The 18,382-nt window shown below is 41.2% G+C and overlaps 1 protein-coding gene across 1 annotated transcript; it reads left to right on the top strand.

Annotated features, from left to right (window-relative positions):
• Window positions 1-17,546: 17,546 nt before the first annotated feature.
• On the top strand, window positions 17,547-18,091 carry LOC124986431 (mediator of RNA polymerase II transcription subunit 28-like). The gene has a single exon (XM_047554795.1). It carries the CDS (start codon window positions 17,555-17,557, stop codon window positions 18,089-18,091), a length of 537 nt encoding a protein of 178 aa, XP_047410751.1. The 5' UTR covers window positions 17,547-17,554.
• Window positions 18,092-18,382: the final 291 nt, after the last annotated feature.

An 18,382-nucleotide genomic window follows, 5' to 3' on the forward strand; every position in this document is an offset into this window, starting at 1 on the left:
TAAAAGTAGAAGCAATGAAAACAACAACAAAAGATAAATTGGACTTATCAAAATTAAAAATTCTGTATATCAAAGAACACTATGAAGAAAGTGAAAAGAAGCCAAAGAATGGGGGGAAGAATATTTGAAATCATATATCCAATAAAGGACTTATATCTACTATATAAAGCACTCTTACAATGCAATGATAAAAAGACAATCCAAATTTTTAAACAGGCAGAGATCTGAATATATATTTCTCCAAGGAAGATATTCAACAGTCAATCAATTCATGAGAAGATGCTTAACATCATTATTCATGGAGGAAATGCAAATCAAAACCACAGTGGCATACCACCACACCAACTAGGATGGTGAGAGTAAAAAAGATGTGGCAAAATCAGAACCTGTCATACACTGCTGGTGAGAATGTAAAATGGTACAGCCACTTGGAAAACAACCGGACTGTTTCTCCAACAATTAAACAAAGTTATCATATGACCCAGCAAGTCTATTCCTAGGAACATATTCAAGAGAAATAAAAACATGCCTACACCAAAACTTGAGCACAAATATTTATAGCAGCATTATTCATAATAGGCAAAAGATGGAAATAACTCAAATGCCCATCAACTGGAGAATGGCTAATAAACCAGGATATATCCCTGCAATGGAATATTTTTTAACCAGAGAAAGGAATGAAGTGCTGATAGAGGCCATGGCACGAATAAACCTTGAAAACATGTTAAGTGAAGTAGATAGACACAAGAGACCAAGAATGATATGATTTCATTTATACGAAATATCCAGAATAGGAAAATTTATAAAGACAAGTATATTCATGTTGTTAAGGGAGTAATAAGTAGAAGGGATGGGGTTTCTTTATTTTCTTTTCTGGTATAGGGATTAAACCCAATGATGCTCAACCATTGATCTATATCCCTAGCCTGTCACCCCCTCCCCGCTATTAAATTGTGAGACAGGGTCTAAGTTGGCCAGGCTGGCCTTGAATTTGGGATCCTCCTGCTTCAGCCTTCTGAGTAACTACGATTAAAATCATGTGCCACAGTGCCCACCATCTTTTTATTTTTTACTATTTATTAATTATTTTTGGTACTGGGAATTGAACACTGGGTTGCTTTACCCCTGAGGTATATTACCATTCTTTTTTATTTTTTGAGATAGGCTCTCACCAAATTGCTGAGGCTGGCCTTGAACTTGTGATCCTCCAGAGTAAATGGGATTACAGGCACATATCACCACACCCAGAAATTTTATATTATTTTTAATTAATCACAATAATTGCATGTATTTAAGGGGTACAGTGTAATGCCCTATTTGAAAAAAAAAAAGAGATCCATTCATTATTTAAAAAGAGGGGCTTAAAGTAACTTGGTAGAAATCACTGTACTAGGGCATTTGGAGCAAAGGGTATGATATTATATTCCATGTTTTATGCATATTTCTCCTTTAAAAGTCAATGTGCTAGGACCATTATGGAAAGTGGTATAGAGATTCCTAAGAAAACTTAGAACGGAACCACCATTTGACTCCAGTTATCCCACTTGTCAGTTTATACCCAAAGGACTTAAAATCAGCTTACTACAGTGACACAGCCACATCAATGATTATAACAGCTCAACTCACAAGAGTTAAACTATGGAACCAACCTAGGTGCCCTTCAACAGATGAATGGATAAAAAAATGTGGTATATATACACAATGGAATATTATTCAGCTTTAAAGAAGAATGGAATTACGGCATTTGCAGGTAAATGAATGGAGCTGAAGAATATCATGCTAAGTGAAATAAATCAATTCCAAAAAACCAAAGGCCAAAACTTTTCTCTGACATGCAGATGCTAATTCACAAAAGGGGGCGGGGGCATTGGGAAGAATGGAGTTACTTTGAATTAGGCAAAGGAGAGTGAAGGGAGAGGAAGGGTATTAAGAGTAGGAAGGATAGCAGAATGAATCAGGCGTTATTACCCTATGTGCATAGATGACTGCAAGACAGGTGTGATTCTACATCATGTACAACCAGAAGAATGAGAAATTATATTCCATTTGTATATGATGTGCTGGGGCAGTACTGGGGGTTGAATTGGAGCAAATTACATTCCATACTTGTATAATTATGACAAAATGAACCCCAATATTATGTCTATCTATAATGAACTAATAAAAAATTTAAAAGTCAATGGGCTATATTATTTTAAATTATAACAATGTATAATTATTTCTTCCTCAATTTTAAGGATTTAAACAATTTATGCTTTTTAGAATTTTAGAGATAAACGGAACATTAAGACTTCTAGAATCAAAAAATCTTTGACCTTTAACTAGATTAAAAAGTTTAAACCTTTTGCCTAAAAGTTCTTATAATCTTCATGTTCAATGATCTCTTTTTGCTGTATTCACCTTATATCTGATTTCTTTTTAGAGAAAGCACATAAAAACATGTTTTGTATTTCTTCCCCATCCTGGTTACATTTTATCTTGAGTAGCTTTAAAACCATATGACTGTTAAAGATTCTAAGATGTGGGTGGCTTCTTTCTGAAGTGATAAGAATATTCTAAGATTGACCCTGGTGACATTTGGACAGAATCTGTGAATATACTAAACTCCATCGAATTATACATAGGACTTGAATGGATCACATCATAATAAAGCTGTTTTTAAAAATACTGGGATCCAGTTCTCCCTCCCTCTGTTGACTTTCTCACTTGGTAGCAGAGATGGTGACTTGTAGCTCACAGTTGACCTTTTACAACTTATTAGTCAGTTCAGGTTGCTATAACAAAACACCATAGACTGGGTGGCTTAAGCCACAGAAATTGATTCCTCAAAGTTCCAGAGTCTAAAATATCCGAGATCAAGGCTCTAACAGTGTTTGGTTCCTGGTGAGGATCCTCTTCCTTAGTTGCAGATAGCCACCTGTGTCACCACATGGTCTTCCCTCAATGCATTCAAATGGAGGGAAAGAGAGATCTCTGATTTGTCTTCTCTTTAAGGACACTAATCCTATGGGATCTAGGTCCTATCCTTATGAACTTATTGAATCTTAATTCTGTAAAAGTCCTGTATTACTTCATTTCTCATTCCTATGATGAAATACCGAGGCAGGCTACTTTATAAAGAAAAGAGGTTTATTTTGGCTATGGTTCTATAAGTAAAAGGTCTAGATACCTCACCTGGCAAGTCCTGAGGTGAGGCAGGGGATCACATGGCAAGAGACAGGGAACACATATGTGTCTGTGTATCTGTCTGGTCTCTATCTCACTTATAATACTACCAGGATTCAATCATAGGGGCTTTAACCTAATGATGTTATCTAATCCTAATCACTTCCTAAAAGTCCTACCACTAAAATATTAGTATGATTTTTACCTTCTTAATACCTCACAATGGAGATTGCACTCCAACACATGAAGCCTTGGAAGGCACTCAAATTATCCAAACCACAGCAGGCCCCCATCTCCAAATATAATTGCCTGGGAGACTGGGGCTTCAAAATACGATGGAGAGGGTCACAAATATTCAGTCCACAGAAACCCTAGAAAATGCAGTTGAAAGCACATTTCTCTCCCAAAGGGACTGCAAAACCTATAGCCCTGTCATTGGCTCAGTTTAGACCATGATCTTATTTTGGACCAATCACTTTGACTAGTCAGGTGAGTCATGTAACCACTTGCAAAGCTTGGGGTAGGTCAGCCCTACCCTAACCTGAGAGGAACAACTTTGTTCCAAAGGGAAATTAAGAATCTCATCAAGAAAAGGAACAGGGTGAGGCATAACAGGAAATACTGAACCCACAGTGAAATTGAACCCCAGGCTTGGGTGGGGCGGAGGTGCCTGTGTGATCAAGAGTCAGTCTTCAAACCTTTATGTGACCCTGGCGCCTCCTGACCAAGCACTGGGAAGACAAGGGGGAGACAGGGCTGTGAAAACACTTCAGGACCAGAACTGACAGAACTCAGCTGCAAGAAGAGGACATTGGGATCACCTGTTCCTTTACTTGACAGACTTTAAAAACCGGTTTATAAAGATAGAATTAAGACAATGTGATGTAAGAATGAAAATGGATATTACATCACTAGACCTGGGAAAGATTCCTTTGTTAGTTGTTATAATTTTAAGCATGCAACTTCATGTCCCTCATCCTATTTTATGAATTATCTGTGAAAATAATAATCGGTGGGTTCTTTAAATTAAGTGGTAAAATGCAGTATACTTCACCAGGCAGACATGAGCGTGCCACATTGATACAACTCACCAGGCAGGAGGTTCCTGGACCTGACACTTGACAACTCTCTCTGCAGTGTGACCTCTCTAGGGAGAGAGGGAAACTAAGTTGGAGATGCTCCCCTCCCCCAGAGGGTGATTTCTCTTGTGCCAAACTTATGAGCTCTGGAGTCAGTCAGACAGCAGTTTGAACTCTGGGGACATCCTTTTGAGACCTTGGGCTTCTGAAAATCTGTCTCCTGTTCTGTAAAAAGGGGATGGCAAATCCTCCTTATATTGGAGCAGAATGTAAGATTATCTAACATATGTAGCATATCTTCCCCTCCACCCCTCATTTGTACGGCAAGAATAGCCTGCTGCATACTGCAATAATTCTACTGAAAACTGTCTTCCAGTTCGCAGTATGGTTCCTGGAAACTGGGCGTCACTAAATTCTTCTGCCAGGATCCACGTCGGCCTGGGAACAAATAGAAACTTTTTCTACTCTGAGGAAAACACAAATGCGCTAAAGAAAAAAATCCCTGATCCTGAGGGGTTGCCCCTGGCCTTCTTCCATTGAGACACGGAGCACGGAGTTAATGTCCACTTGAGCCACAAGGGGGCGCTCCTGGCAGGGCGAACACGATCGCCGCCGAGGGGTCGGCGGAGCACACCTGCCCTGCTGAGTCGCTTCAGGTGCCGGCGACATCCGCGTCCCCCGCCCCCGGCCCCCAATAGCGCTTCAAGGCCGTGTCTTCGAGTCCTTGCTCTGCGAGTTACACACAATAAAACTGAAATCAAAATAAGGAAGAAATATTTTCTGTAACTGAAATTATTTTCAAGTCACGCACTTGTCTTCAAAACACCCACCCGACTCCCTAAAACGTGAAACTTTAGAAATGTCAAACAGAAGACAGAGGGAATGAACTAAGTCAGAACTAGAGTTATGCAAACTTAGAGGGGGCGCAAGAAGGAAAGAGGGAGGGAGAAAGGAAGGGCAGAGGAGGAAGGAATCAGGTTTCCCTCTTTTGGAGTGAAACTGAGTTTGGGTGTGACCCGGGTAGGCAGAAGTCCCCCGCTCCGCATAGGACCATGGGGGTTATGTCAAACCTTAGAGTCAACTGTCTCGGAAAGGAACTCGCGAAAGACTGGAGGTTTCACCCTAGAGAAGGACTTGCTTCCAGTCCTGTACTTTTCCGCACCAACTTTTCTCAAAACAGCGCACACCTGTGGGGCCGAATTATTCCATTAATCTTCAAAGAACAAAGCAACAGAGAAGCTTCCAAAGGGCAGTTAAGATAACCTCCGGGTGCCTGAACTTGGACAAGCAGGTGGTTAAGTCCTTAAGCAAATACTTAGACACCTAATTACGGCTCTCTTTCCTCCTTTCTTCAAGCATTTGGAACCCAGCTCCACCGCCTCCCCAGCAGGGGCCGCGCTCAACTCCCTTTCCCAGTTAGGTTTTGCAACTCTCCCCAGGTTTGGTATTAAAGATGCCTTAAAGGAGTGGTCTTCTGGCCCGCCCGTCCGCCCCACGTCCCTATTCTCCGCCCCTCTTCCCAGCTGCCGTCCCCCCAACTCTCCTCCCCTTTGTCTGCCCACTCAGTTCCCCTCTCCCCGCGCTCTTCTGTCATGTCAGTGCTGCAGGTGTTTTTCCGGCCGCCGGCCACTCCTCCAGGTTTCCTCCGTCCGCTCACTTCCCCACTTTCGTTCTCGCAACTCCCTTCCCTGCCGCCAGTTCCTCTGGTTCTCCCCTCCACCCTCTCCAGCCCAGCTCTGCTCCAGCCCTGGGTGGCTGGGCAAGGAAAGGGCTTGAGGCCACGCCCACCTCCTGAAGCTTAGCCGCCTAAGTACTTGGCATGGCCCAGGTCGTTTCAAGGTCCGGGCGTGGGTCCTCGAGCGCGCTCGTCCAGAGGCTCTTTTTCCAATCTCAGGTGTCCTAATTTTTCCCTGAGGTCAGGTATTTGGCAAGCACATCACAAACTCTGAAAGCCCTGATTTCTCTTAGGTGAAACAGGGAGAGTAATAGAAACCGCCTTATTGGAGATTTGAGGATTAAATGCGATAATCATGGAAACAGTTGATCGTTGTTACTGTGATTTCCATTGAGTCAGTAGCCCACAACCCCCTTACTGCTTTGGAGCCCGGGATCATGGGCTTTGCAAATGGAAATGGTAATCTGGATTCCTGAAGTTCATGTGTGCTTCTCAAAGCCGATAAAAGTCAAGAGTTCTTACCTTTTCCTCCAGCGAGTGTTTTTCTTTTCTTTTCTTCTTCTTCTTTTTTTAATCTGTTTGCTGTGCCTGGATTTTGGCATTGCTTGCCACTATTTATTTACAACAGGCAATTGTGATTTTCTCAAGGACAGGGACGGTGTCATATTCCTTTTTATATCTCTGGAACATGGCTCAGTGTTTGGGATGTGGCAGTTCAATAAGTCTTTGAAGGATTAATTAAATTAGTTGTTTCATAGGTCACTTATAAATGGAAATGGTCAAATAGCCTGAAAGCAGAATGAAGAGTAACAGGTGAAATCTGAAAGGACAATAACAGAATGCTAGTGCCCAGGCCTGACACATCATCTCTCCTGGTTTTTGTCTTAACTGGAACAAGCAAGGGGAGGTAACTAAAATGAAACCTTTCCAGCCTAGGGTGTTTATTGCCTTTTGTACAGATTCACTTGAAATATAAAGTGGAAAATCAGTTCCTATTTTTAAATGACTTGGTTGTATTTGTTTACTTTTTAAATATTTACTGAGGCCTATTATGTAATAGACACTTCACTAAGTATTAAGGACACAAAAACTGGCAAATATTCATTGGATCCATCAATTAATAGTTTATTAAATAATCCCTTCTTCAAAAAATGCCACCTTAACAAGGAAACAAAATAAATTGAACTTTGCTTGATGTATTAGGTCTTAAGAATTCAAGCATTATATGAGCCATCTTACATTATTAGTATGTAGTTGTTACAACTACAGCACTGAACTAAATCATGTTTCTAAAAACTTCAACCCCAATGAGGTTCCACATCTATAACTCTCATCAATTATTCCCTATCAGCAGCAGCCTTCCCCTTTATATAATTACTTTTTCGTTCATTCCTTCATCAAAACACCCTGTACTGAAAACCCCTAGCTACTTATAACTAAGATAAGCCACTGGAAATATGAAAGTGGTTATATCAGTTGTTCAATGTAGTTGGGAAATCAAATAAATACAGATTGAACATCCTAATGTGAAAATCTAAAATCCAAAATGCTCCAAAATCTGAAATGTTTTGAATGTCCACATGATGCCACAAGTGGAAAATTCCAAAGCTGACCTTAGATGACCTCAGAGGTTTCTTTCTTCTTTCTTTCTCTCTTATTTCTTTTTTTTCCTTCCTCAAAAAAAAAAAAAAATAGGTGATAGTTTAATTGCTTATAATATAAGCCAAGATGGTACGATTTGTTGACCTTGGCCTTCAGTTTGTTTGTTTCAGCACCACAGTTTGACAAGAGTGTTCTGGGGTCCCATCCTGTTCAGGGACATCCTGGTTAAGGGTTGGAAAGTACCTTCCACTGAGCTCCATCACTTGTGACGGTGAGTAGTACCATCTGCATTGTCTATGGACTCCCTTTACTCTTCATTCAGTTAATCCCCAGGAGCTTTCCAGGTAGTCAAAGGATCTGGGGGACAGTGAACTCCTTCAACAAGTCCAACCCCACCTGTCCTGTTTGGGGGAGGTCTCAGTAGACATGCTGCGGGATGGTATTTCCATGACCCGAAGTGCAGGTTGGGCAGCTGGGTATGGAGAGTCATGTGTCCAGGACCCATGAAAGCTTTGATTCTGAGGTAATGAGTCATGTTATTGTTTTATGGTATGTAGAATGAAAGCAAAAAGGATCAGAATCGGCAATGAATTAAAAGATGTAGAGCTCCAGGAGGCCAAAGAGGTTTCCAAAGCCTCTAGAGTGAAGGAGGTCTTTTGAAGTCACTAGCAGGGGTAGATGTTGATTTCAGTTCGTAAGCAAGCTTCATAAGCTTCGGAAGTGGTGCCACCAGAACCTAAAACATACTCATAGATATTGGACTCTTACGTGTCAAATGAAGATCTTTGGAAAAGGTTGTCTTCGATGTAAGGTCACACCTATGTTTGTGGAGAGGGGACATCCTTAAAACCTTGTCTTCAAGTTTGTGTGTAATGACAAAGCTATTGATATAGAGCTTGGTGGCCTGGAAGAGGTATGTTGTGTCCCTTCAGAGGTGGCAGTAATCAGCAGGTGAGACTATTGAAACAGGCACTGAATTAAACATCTAAGTCAGCCTAGAAGAACAATGAAATATATACTGGTGATTGGTTGAATAGAATCACTAATTTTGGTAATATTAGGTATTGGTATGAGTGCCTGGGTAGATGAAACATAGAGCAAAGTTTAAAGAAATCTGCCTGAGGCACCTTAATAGTTCCAGACTTAAAATTGATAAAAATCCAGCCAAGTGAAGAAGCTGTTGGGACAATTACCCTTTTACTAGTTAGGTTTGTAATATAAGTTTTAGTCCTTGAAGTCTCTGTTTTAATGTACATTGGGTCAAATTAATTATTTTTAACTAAGGGCTCCTAGGTTCTCACCTTATCAAGTCAGTTTCAATGCCAAAAACTTACTTTATATTTACTATTCATTTTGTTAGAACATCTATTCCCAGCATATAATATTTTAGGACAATGGGTACTATTGGTTATGGTAAATTAGGTAAAGCCACAGTTAAAGTGAGGTATACTCATTTCTTTCTGTTAAATTTAGTGAACGTCATTAAGATTTTAGGTGTAGAGCATTTTAATTTAGTTGGATCCCCAGGTATAAGTTGAGAGCCAGTATTGATTAAGCCCATGAAGTTTTGTCAACTAGTGCATTTTAGTAAATGTTAAAGTTGTTATAACTTGAGTGAAAGAAGCATGAAAGCCTTTAAATTTTGTTGTTCTTTAAATACTATAGTTACATAAACAGTGTAAAAATTTTTCATTCTCTGTTGGATCAAATTATGAAAATTTGCTTTAATTTTGTTACATATGCATATATGATTTATCTACAATATACTGACATTTCATTATTAATGTGTATGTATAATGTACTTGCTTACCATTTCTTTCTCTCCCTATACCCAGTGGTTTGTTTATAAGTCAGTAGGTAACCTAGAGTTAGCTTTGCATTTACTAGACATAATATCTGTTTGGCAGACAAAGCTGAAAGTTCTTCCCTCTTCCCCACCACCAGTTTGTAGGCAGTCTTTTTCATCCTCCTGAAGCTGGGGTTCTTATTTCTTACCCAATTTTTTTTTTTTTTTTTTCGTACCCAGCCATGGATGCCTAACCACTAAGCCACATCCCTGGTCCTTTTTTATTTTGAGGTAGGGTCTTGTTAAGTTGCTTAAGGCCTCACTAAGATGCTGAGACTGACTTTGAACTTAGATCCTTCTGCTTCAGCTTCCCAAATTGCTGGGATTACAGGCATGTGCAGAAAATTAGGCTTCTCTGTCCCTAATTAGTAAAAGGAAGAGGGCTGGTGCCTCTGGGAAGTTCTTTCTCTGAAGACACTCCCTCACCACAAGATAAACAGAGTCTTTCCCCCTTTTATTTTTCTTTTTAAATAGAATATTTAGAATGGCCCATATTTCCTGGTGGATAAAAAAAGAAAAAATGTCTCCTGTCTCTGGATGTTCACACTGTTTGCTCTTAGTGCTCCTGAGTGGACCTTCATTGTGAGTGGCATCCTCCATTTGTGATTCCTGGACATACCCTCCTTCCATAGGCAGTCACCTCCCTCTTCATGCTACTTCTATCGACCTCATTAAGGTTGGAAAAAAAAGAGTGAAAGAAGCAAGGGAAGGTGTGTACACAGGATAGCAGAATCCTGCAGCACAGTCTCCAACAAGGTGAAGTGGGCACCCCTCCTGTCAACTGGGAAGTCCAGCCTCAGATCCTGCCTCACCAGTTCACACAGCCTGCTAATCTTCACATTGGTCCAATGTCTACTTACAGCCCCTAGAAGGAGGGTCTCCTCTTCTGCTCCTCAGCAACAGGCATTTGGAGCGAGTCAAGCCCTTGACACATAGTTTACCTCTGACCACAGTTCCGAACCATTCAGGGGAGAGAGAGCCACCAAGGTTGCTCCTTTTGCTCTAAGGCTGGCAGCTGGTGGGTCCCAGGGAGAACTGGGACATCTAGGACCCCCAACTTAGGCAAGGAGTTTGGGCAGCACTCATTAACAGACACTGGCCAGGACACAAAAGCAAATTGGAATCCTTCTCAGATGGCATCAGCCCGGTGAGAGGGTCACTTAGCAAGCCGAGAGCAGGGTAAATGCATCTTATTGTGCCCTCACGCCCTGCTCACTGTGCCAGTGGTTGTACTGTACTTTGATCTTGAGGTCCCTCTCTAGAGAATGGCTGTAAAATCTAGTCCTGTAGTGATGGGTTCCAGAGGAGGTGGCCATGGCCACTTTTGGGATTCTTTATTCTGGCAGATGGTTTAGTGCCCAAGTGTCTGACCCATAACCAGAACATTTGTCTATATGGACAGAAACCTTTGTGGCTTGTCTTACCTGTGTCTGGTTTATCCTTATCACCAGAGGCACTCAGTAGGAGAGCCCTGATGGGAGGAGAGTTAGGGTCAGGTGTGTCAGTCAGGAGAGACACCAAAGAGCTGCCCAGCGTAGCCCATGAGCTAACAGAAGCAGTGTTGCATACAGATCCTAGTGAGCAGCACACCTCAAAGACCCAAGAGAAAGTCGGAGGTGTCCAGGACACATGTGCTCAACCAGGGGTAGGGAGGGAGAGAGGAGAGAGACCCAGTGGGACTAAAGCCTTTATTGGGGTCCAGGGCATGACCCAAGCAATTTCCCAAGGGTGGTTCTAATGGATGGGTGCAGAGCAAGCAGGCATGAGTTCCATGCAGTTCTGCCATGCCTAAGAGGTGGTGCCGCAGCCATCTGTGCAGCATGTGGAGCACAGGGGGCAGTGAGGCAAGTCAAGAAGATGCTACCTAGCTGTCCCCTAGGGAGGTAGTCAGCAGGAGGCCATTGTGTAAGGCAGATATCTGGACCAATTACACTGAGGAACTGGGAAGAGAAAGAGAACTAGAAACAGTGTCGGGGGTGTCTTCTGGTGTGGGAATGTTTAATGTATATTCCCAAAAGATGCTGAGGCAACATAAAATTCTGAGTCTATTATAAGGCAGAAGGTCTGAGGCAGACCAGCCAATGAGAATGGCATGTTTAGCTGCCTAGAGGCAAAGAGCAGTGCTGGGCAGCGGCTGGTCTGGCTGGAGTCTAGAGTTCCAGGCAGGACAGGTAGTGACTGAAAGTGAACCTGGAGACAGGCCTGGGGGACCCAGAAGATGCTGAAGGACTTGGAACACATCCAGGCAAAACAGACACCCATAGAAGGGCTTTAAGCAGGAAGAGTGATACAATAAAATCTGTGCCTTAAAAACTTCACCTTGGCTTTAGTGTGGAGACAGGTCAAACTGGTGTAATATGGGAGGCAAAGACACATATTAGAAACCTTGTGCAATAAAGCAGGAAAAAAAAAAATGCAGTTGAAATTGACCAATCAACAAAGTCCTAGTCTGAATTAGAGGACTACAGAGAATGATGAGAAACTTAATGGAGGTCTTTGCTTTGGTTAGCTGAAACACTGGTAAAGAAACAGTGCAAAAAGAGGCACAGTAGATACAACCCTGAACTTCTCAGGAATCACCGGCCATGTTCTGGGAAGGAGGAAGAAAACCTCTGAGAAAAGGAAGGGAGGAGCCCAGACACAGGATTCAGATCAGCACTCAGCACACGCTAGCTCAGGGAAGCCTCCTCTCCCTGGCTGTGTACCCCTAGACTCTGTTGACTACCATCACATTACACTTGGAGCAGGCCTGACCTGACCAGTCTGAATATCAGAAACCTGATCTGATGATGCAGAGAGGTAGAAAGATTGAAGATGTTGAGGAGAAAAATATCAATAGGATAGGGTGAAGGATTGCACCTGGGCAGAGAATGACAGGGTAGAATCTACAGGGAGCCCAGTTGGTTGAGGACTGTCTTCTGACTCCTTGTAATTCCAGAGGGATGGGAGAAGAGAGCTTGCAGCAATGAACACTGACCCCAGGAACCCATCCAACACCCCACAATAGCCTCTAAAGGGGAGAGTAGTGTCCTCACTCCAGAGTTGAGGAGCAAAGCTCACAGGGGCCAAGGAGAGCATCCTCCACCACAGGAGCTACAGAGCCAGCACGGAAGCCACACCAACCCGTCTCTCTCTCACAGGTGGGCTTTAGAGTAGTTTAATGCTCAATGTCTTGTCTTCTTGGAAGAGAAAATGGCCTCTAGTAGAGAGCAAAAAAATAACCCTATTCACCAAACTAGGCTGGTGACTCTTTCCATGCCACTCTTCAAATGTTCAGAAGACAGCTCTGTATCAGTTAGTCTGTATGTCAAGTGCATCCAACAGAACATGTCAGCTCTCTACCAAGGAACTAATTTTGTGTCATGATTTTAGAAATAGAGTTACTTTGATGTTTAAGATAAGTTAAGCCTGCTGGAGGGAGATTCAAGAATGACTTCCCTTCTCTACAAACAGTGATTTGCAGGATACTGGGAACTTTGAGAACCAATGAATGTCCTCAGAGCTTCACATCCAGTGTACATTTCTGGAACTGAGCTTAAAACATAAACATGTTTCATGAGATTTAGGTCAGATCTAATAAGGCAGAAAACAGAAACAGGGCATTGCTTCCTTGCCTTGGTTCTTTTAACCATGACACCTAGGACATTGAGTGATAAAGAAACCCCAAAATGTATGTCTTTCAGGGAACAAACAAATCCAATCAAGAAATGTAAAATGATAAGAAATATGCTAGGTACATAAAACCTGAAATTATAATAACATGCTTCATTGGAAAATTATCGTTTGATACTGAAGTTGAGCATTGAGAACAGATCTCATGCAGACTCCTTATTTAACCTCATCTGTTCTTTGTCTTCCATAATAACCAGGTGAAGTAGGTTTTCTGCCCTTACCATGAGTTCAGTGGTCAGCAGGAGGGCTTCAGGGCAGCTACCCCTCTAGCCAGTTTATTGTGTAATGGCAGAAACTGTACATGGGCAATCTAGTGATAAGAATAACCTAAGGCAGGTGTGTGTTATTTGACTATAAACCTCCACCCATCTAATCTGTGATCACCCATCTCCTAAATAAACCACCCGAGAAAGAAGGCCATTTTAGGCTGACACCTCTTAATTAATTGATTTCCTTCATCCTTCAACCAGAAGGAGCCTGTTTCATGGTAACAATGTGCTCTTGGCTTTTGTGGAGACTAAGCAAATCTTTTATAAGAAAAGGCTAAACTTCCAGCTAGGCTGGCCCTTTTAAAGCACAAAGAAGTAACAGGTGGTTTTGCTGCTTTCTTAGGTAGCTAGCAAACACACCTGGATGAGAACTAACCATCAGTGGCTTCTCTGTATTTCAAAATCCCAATGTTCAGTCCTGTTCCAAAGAAGTAAAGAGTGGATATCAAAAACACAGACATAACTGGGACCACTGACCATCTCTTCCTAAGCACCTCCCGCTCTGCATACCCGTCTGGTAAAGGCCGCCTGGTAGAGTTGCAGCATATATGAACCGGAACGGCTTGTACACGTTCTGGTAACAAGATTGAGAATAAGATGACAATTAAAATCCTAGAGTGGCTCCATTTGCACTGAAGGAGAAAATGATATGAGGAATCATGTGCTCTGCCTGCCACTGGTGTGGGGGTCCCTCGTTGTGGAAATTTAGTGCTTTCTATATGTACTGTTGGAACAACATGTTCCTAATCACAAGCCAACTATTTCAGCTGGTACACGAATGATGGATGGGAAAACTGCTGGTTTGAAAAACAGTACCGTGTAGTTTTGAGGTGATATAAGGGATTTTCAAGTGCAGTGTTGACTTCCTGTACTGCTCGAGAATGTAACTTGGCCTCAATGGCTACCAGAGAAATCAGGACCATTTTAAAGCACCAGGCTGGGATGTAGCCCTGGGGCAAGAAAGAGAATCTCCGCCACCTCTTCTCAGCAATGCATTGAGGGTTGGAGAATGGGCTGTGTTGTTCCTAAGAGGAAGAAAATATAAGATTGTTAGATTTGGGGGCTAGTTTAGTTCAAAGCAATCAAATTTATGTAAACTCCTCCAGGTGTAAGTGGGGTGCTTTAGGTTAAGCCACACTTTGATTAATCCAAGCACACTTTCCACTTCCCTTTGATGATCTGTCTCCTCTTAATAATTGTATAGATTATGAATTTCAGTTTGAAAAATATTTGAGGAGATTGACAGGTGGTGTGTGTATGCTTCATGGCCCTATTTAGTTAAGCTCTCTATTCTTAATTTGTTACTAACTCTTCCTTTGACTCAGGTTCATAAGAGCTTTGGGGGGAGTCTTCTAGGAGTACAAAATGTAGTTCTTTCCATGTGGGGAGCTACATCTTGACCTAACACTTTGATGTTCATGCTGTGCTTATTCTAACACCTTACAGGGTTTGCAGTACAAAGGCTGAGTTGGAAAAAGATGGTGAGTTTCACTGAGGTTTACTGTTTATAAGATGAGCTCCTTTACAGGGATATAAAGCAACTCCAAGTCCTTTGAGTTTAAAGCTACTGCTTGTAATATTCTGCTGAATAATTTTGTTCATATTGTTATGGGAATTGCAGGTTCTGCTCACCACTCAGTCTTAAAATTATTTGGGAAACATGAGTTAGTGAAATAAACAGGTTTATTTAAAACAGCACCGAGGAAGACAAATCTCCATTTGGGGGAGCTTGGGAGTGAAGAGCTTTTGTATAAGGAAAGGGGAAACATACATATGTAGATTTAACCAGGCTGTGTTAGCCAAATAATGCATTACAATTCCAGTTTTTCAACCCCTGCCGGCCCCTGCCCAGGCACTGGGGACAGTTCTTCAGTTTCCCATTCTTACTATGAGGGAGGCTTAGATGCAGAAAACCAATTTATCAGGAATTTGGGGAGATTGAGATGTTTCATTTAAAGAAATTCTGTTATAATTAAGTTTAGGCCTAAGCATAGTGGGTACCCAATTGGGGTCTTAGCTACTGTGTATTCAGATACATTAAATTTACTTTTGTAGCCAGGCACAGTGGTGTACTCCTGTAATCCCAGCAGCTCGGGAGGCTGAGGCAGGAGGACCACAAGTTCAAAGCCAGTCTCAGCAACTTAGCAAAGCCCTAAGCAAGTCAGTGAGACCCTGTCTCTAAATAAAACACAAAAACTGGTTGGGAATGTGGCTCAGTAGTTAAGTGCCCCTGAGTTCAATCCCTGGTACCAAATAAATAAATAAATTTACTTTTTTAGTCAATTTTTACTTTATTTGTAACTTTTTTACAGCTTAACCTTATTTATTTATTTATTTATTTATTGGTACTGGGGATTGAACCCAGGGGCATTTTACCACTGAGTTACATGCCTAGTCTTTTCCTTTTCCTTTTGAGACAGGGTCTTCCTAAGTTGCTTAGAGACTTGCTAAGTTGCTGACGCTGATCTGGAACTTGGTATCCTTTTGCCTTATCCTCCATAGTTGCTGGGATCACAGTCATGTGTCACCATGCCTGACTTTTTGTTTTTTGTTTGTTTGTTCATTCTTAAACAGACTTTATGCTGGGTTTTATAATTTGGATTAGCGACTGGTAAGAAATTTACCAACCCTGATAGTCGTGTAACTTGGTTGAACTTTCATCATTGCTTAGTCTTTATCACTGCTATTTCCTGTGGGGATGTGGTTGGGCAAGGCATTGTGAGCTACTGGGTCATGTGCCTGATGTCTGCTTCTTTTGATCTTTGTGGTCGAGAGGACATGTCCACTGGAATGTGGACACTTGCATGGGTAAATTTACTAGATATTAATAAAAAGGCCAGGACTAAACCCATATGTTTATGAAGTTATAAAACCTATGGAGGCATTTTCAGAGCTTACTTTATGTATTAAGCAACAGTAACTGTACAGGGAAAGTTAAATATACTTTATAGAAAATGGGCTAAAACTTGCCTCTAGTGGAAGTTGCAATTACATTAATCAAACCTAAAGATAGCCCCCTTAGAGAAAAAATGTTAAGTTTAAATGCTATGTTAGTATTGGGGAACTTTTTAGTAACCTTATAAAGAAAAAAAATTTACCTTGATAATCCTGAAAACTTGCAAAAATTGCAGAAATTGTTTTAATTATGAGTTGGGCTAAAACTTGCTTCTAGTTGAAGTTGTAATTTAATTTGGTAATTAATTTATCCTCAACCAGTGAATATTTAATACATATTTTAGAGGTTAATAATAAAAGTTATATAGTAGGTTAATGCTGAGCATATTAGTATATAAATTTAGAGATTTGAAGAATCAGGGTTGGGGTGTTTGTGGAATTAATCACATATGTAATAAAAGTATGTTTCATGTTTATATACCTGGTGTTCTTGTACAGGTGTGTATCATAAAATGGTCAGTGTGAATGGATTAATAACTTCTGGATCAAATGTGAATAAAGTATATTCAGTTCCAGTCAGCTACAAGGTAAATGACTGTGTCAAAGTCTCAATGGTTATGCTAGATCATAGCATCCGCCAAATTTAAAAATCCCAAATGTATGACAGCCATTATGGTGAATTTGGGTTGAATAGTCATTTATCCATCAAGACTAAGAGGAATAAGTGGGTGATCTTAGTTGTGATGGCCCTGAAGAAAGAACCAGATGCCAGGAATTGTTTTGGTATAGAAACCCCCTGGAGTGGAAAAGGGATGCTCTCTGAGAGGGTTGGTTTCATGGGGTATGATAGATTGAGAGATCCCCATTGAAGGTGATAAACATGTTGACAAGAATCAATTTGACTTAATATGCAGGTATAATAACATCATCTCATGGAAGAATAATAATAATTAAAGTGGACTATAATAATCATGGAAAATAAGTATATATAATTCAATAATGAGTTATGTACTTTTATATAGGTTTATGCATGGAGAATATATCTTAATGTTCAATTAAACACGTATAAATTATGATTTCACACAAATAGTACTAGCATATTATTAGTGGGGTAGGAATGTGCATGCTGTACATAGGAGTTGGAATTTATATTATAATTTATTAATATATAGTACTTGAAATGATTTATTTGCTTTATGTAGAAGAATGAATAAATAATTTTAGTAGAATTTCAGCTTTAGATGTTGATGGTTAGGCTGTAGGCTTGTTTCTTGACTATCCTGGCGAGAGTATGGCTCTGTTTTTGGGTTACAAAACTAAAGTGAGAGTGGGCCGGCCCGCCATCCCAAACATGGCGGCTCCGCTGGGCGGTATGTTCTCCGGGCAGCCTCCGGGGCCTCCGCCACCCCCGCCGGGACTCCCGGGCCAGGCTTCCCTTCTCCACGCAGCGCCTGGCACGCCGAGAACTTCTAGCAGCACCTTGGTGGACGAGTTGGAGTCGTCATTCGAGGCTTGCTTTGCTTCTCTCATGAGTCAGGATTATGTCAATGGAACTGATCAGGAAGAAATTCGAACTGGTGTTGATCAGTGTATCCAGAAGTTTCTAGACATTGCAAGACAGACAGAATGCTTCTTTCTACAGAAAAGATTGCAGTTGTCTGTCCAGAAACCAGAGCAAGTTATCAAAGAGGATGTCTCAGAACTAAGGAATGAATTACAGCGGAAAGATGCGCTGGTGCAGAAGCATTTGACAAAGCTAAGGCATTGGCAGCAGGTGCTGGAGGACATCAATGTGCAGCACAAAAAGCCAGCTGAAGTCCCTCAGGGCTCCTTGGCTTACCTGGAGCAGGCTTCTGCCAATATCCCTGCGCCTCTGAAGCAGACCTGAGAGGGGTCTGGCCTACAAGGTAGCCTCTTGAAGACAGTTTCACCAAACGTCTCTGTGTGGACATGACATTTTAGAAGAATTATTTGCCAGGGGATGAGTTGGTGTTAATTTTGTTTCTACCTAAAAATTTCCCTGATTTTTGTGAACTGTTAATTACTTGATTAGTTTATAAAATGCTTATGGCTTGGTGAACCAAGTGAGATTTGGTTTTGTTTGTAGAAAAGTTTAGACTTAGTTTGATGACATAGATTCTTTCTTGTTTTTTTGCTTGTTTTTAAAATTTTTATATGA

Source organism: Sciurus carolinensis, chromosome 6 (genome assembly GCF_902686445.1).
Source record: "Sciurus carolinensis chromosome 6, mSciCar1.2, whole genome shotgun sequence".
NCBI lineage: Eukaryota > Metazoa > Chordata > Mammalia > Rodentia > Sciuridae > Sciurus > Sciurus carolinensis.

Bases quoted from the DNA above. Each gene is read 5' to 3' on its own strand.
- LOC124986431 (XM_047554795.1), top strand. From the start codon at position 17,555: ATGGCGGCTCCGCTGGGCGGTATGTTCTCCGGGCAGCCTCCGGGGCCT.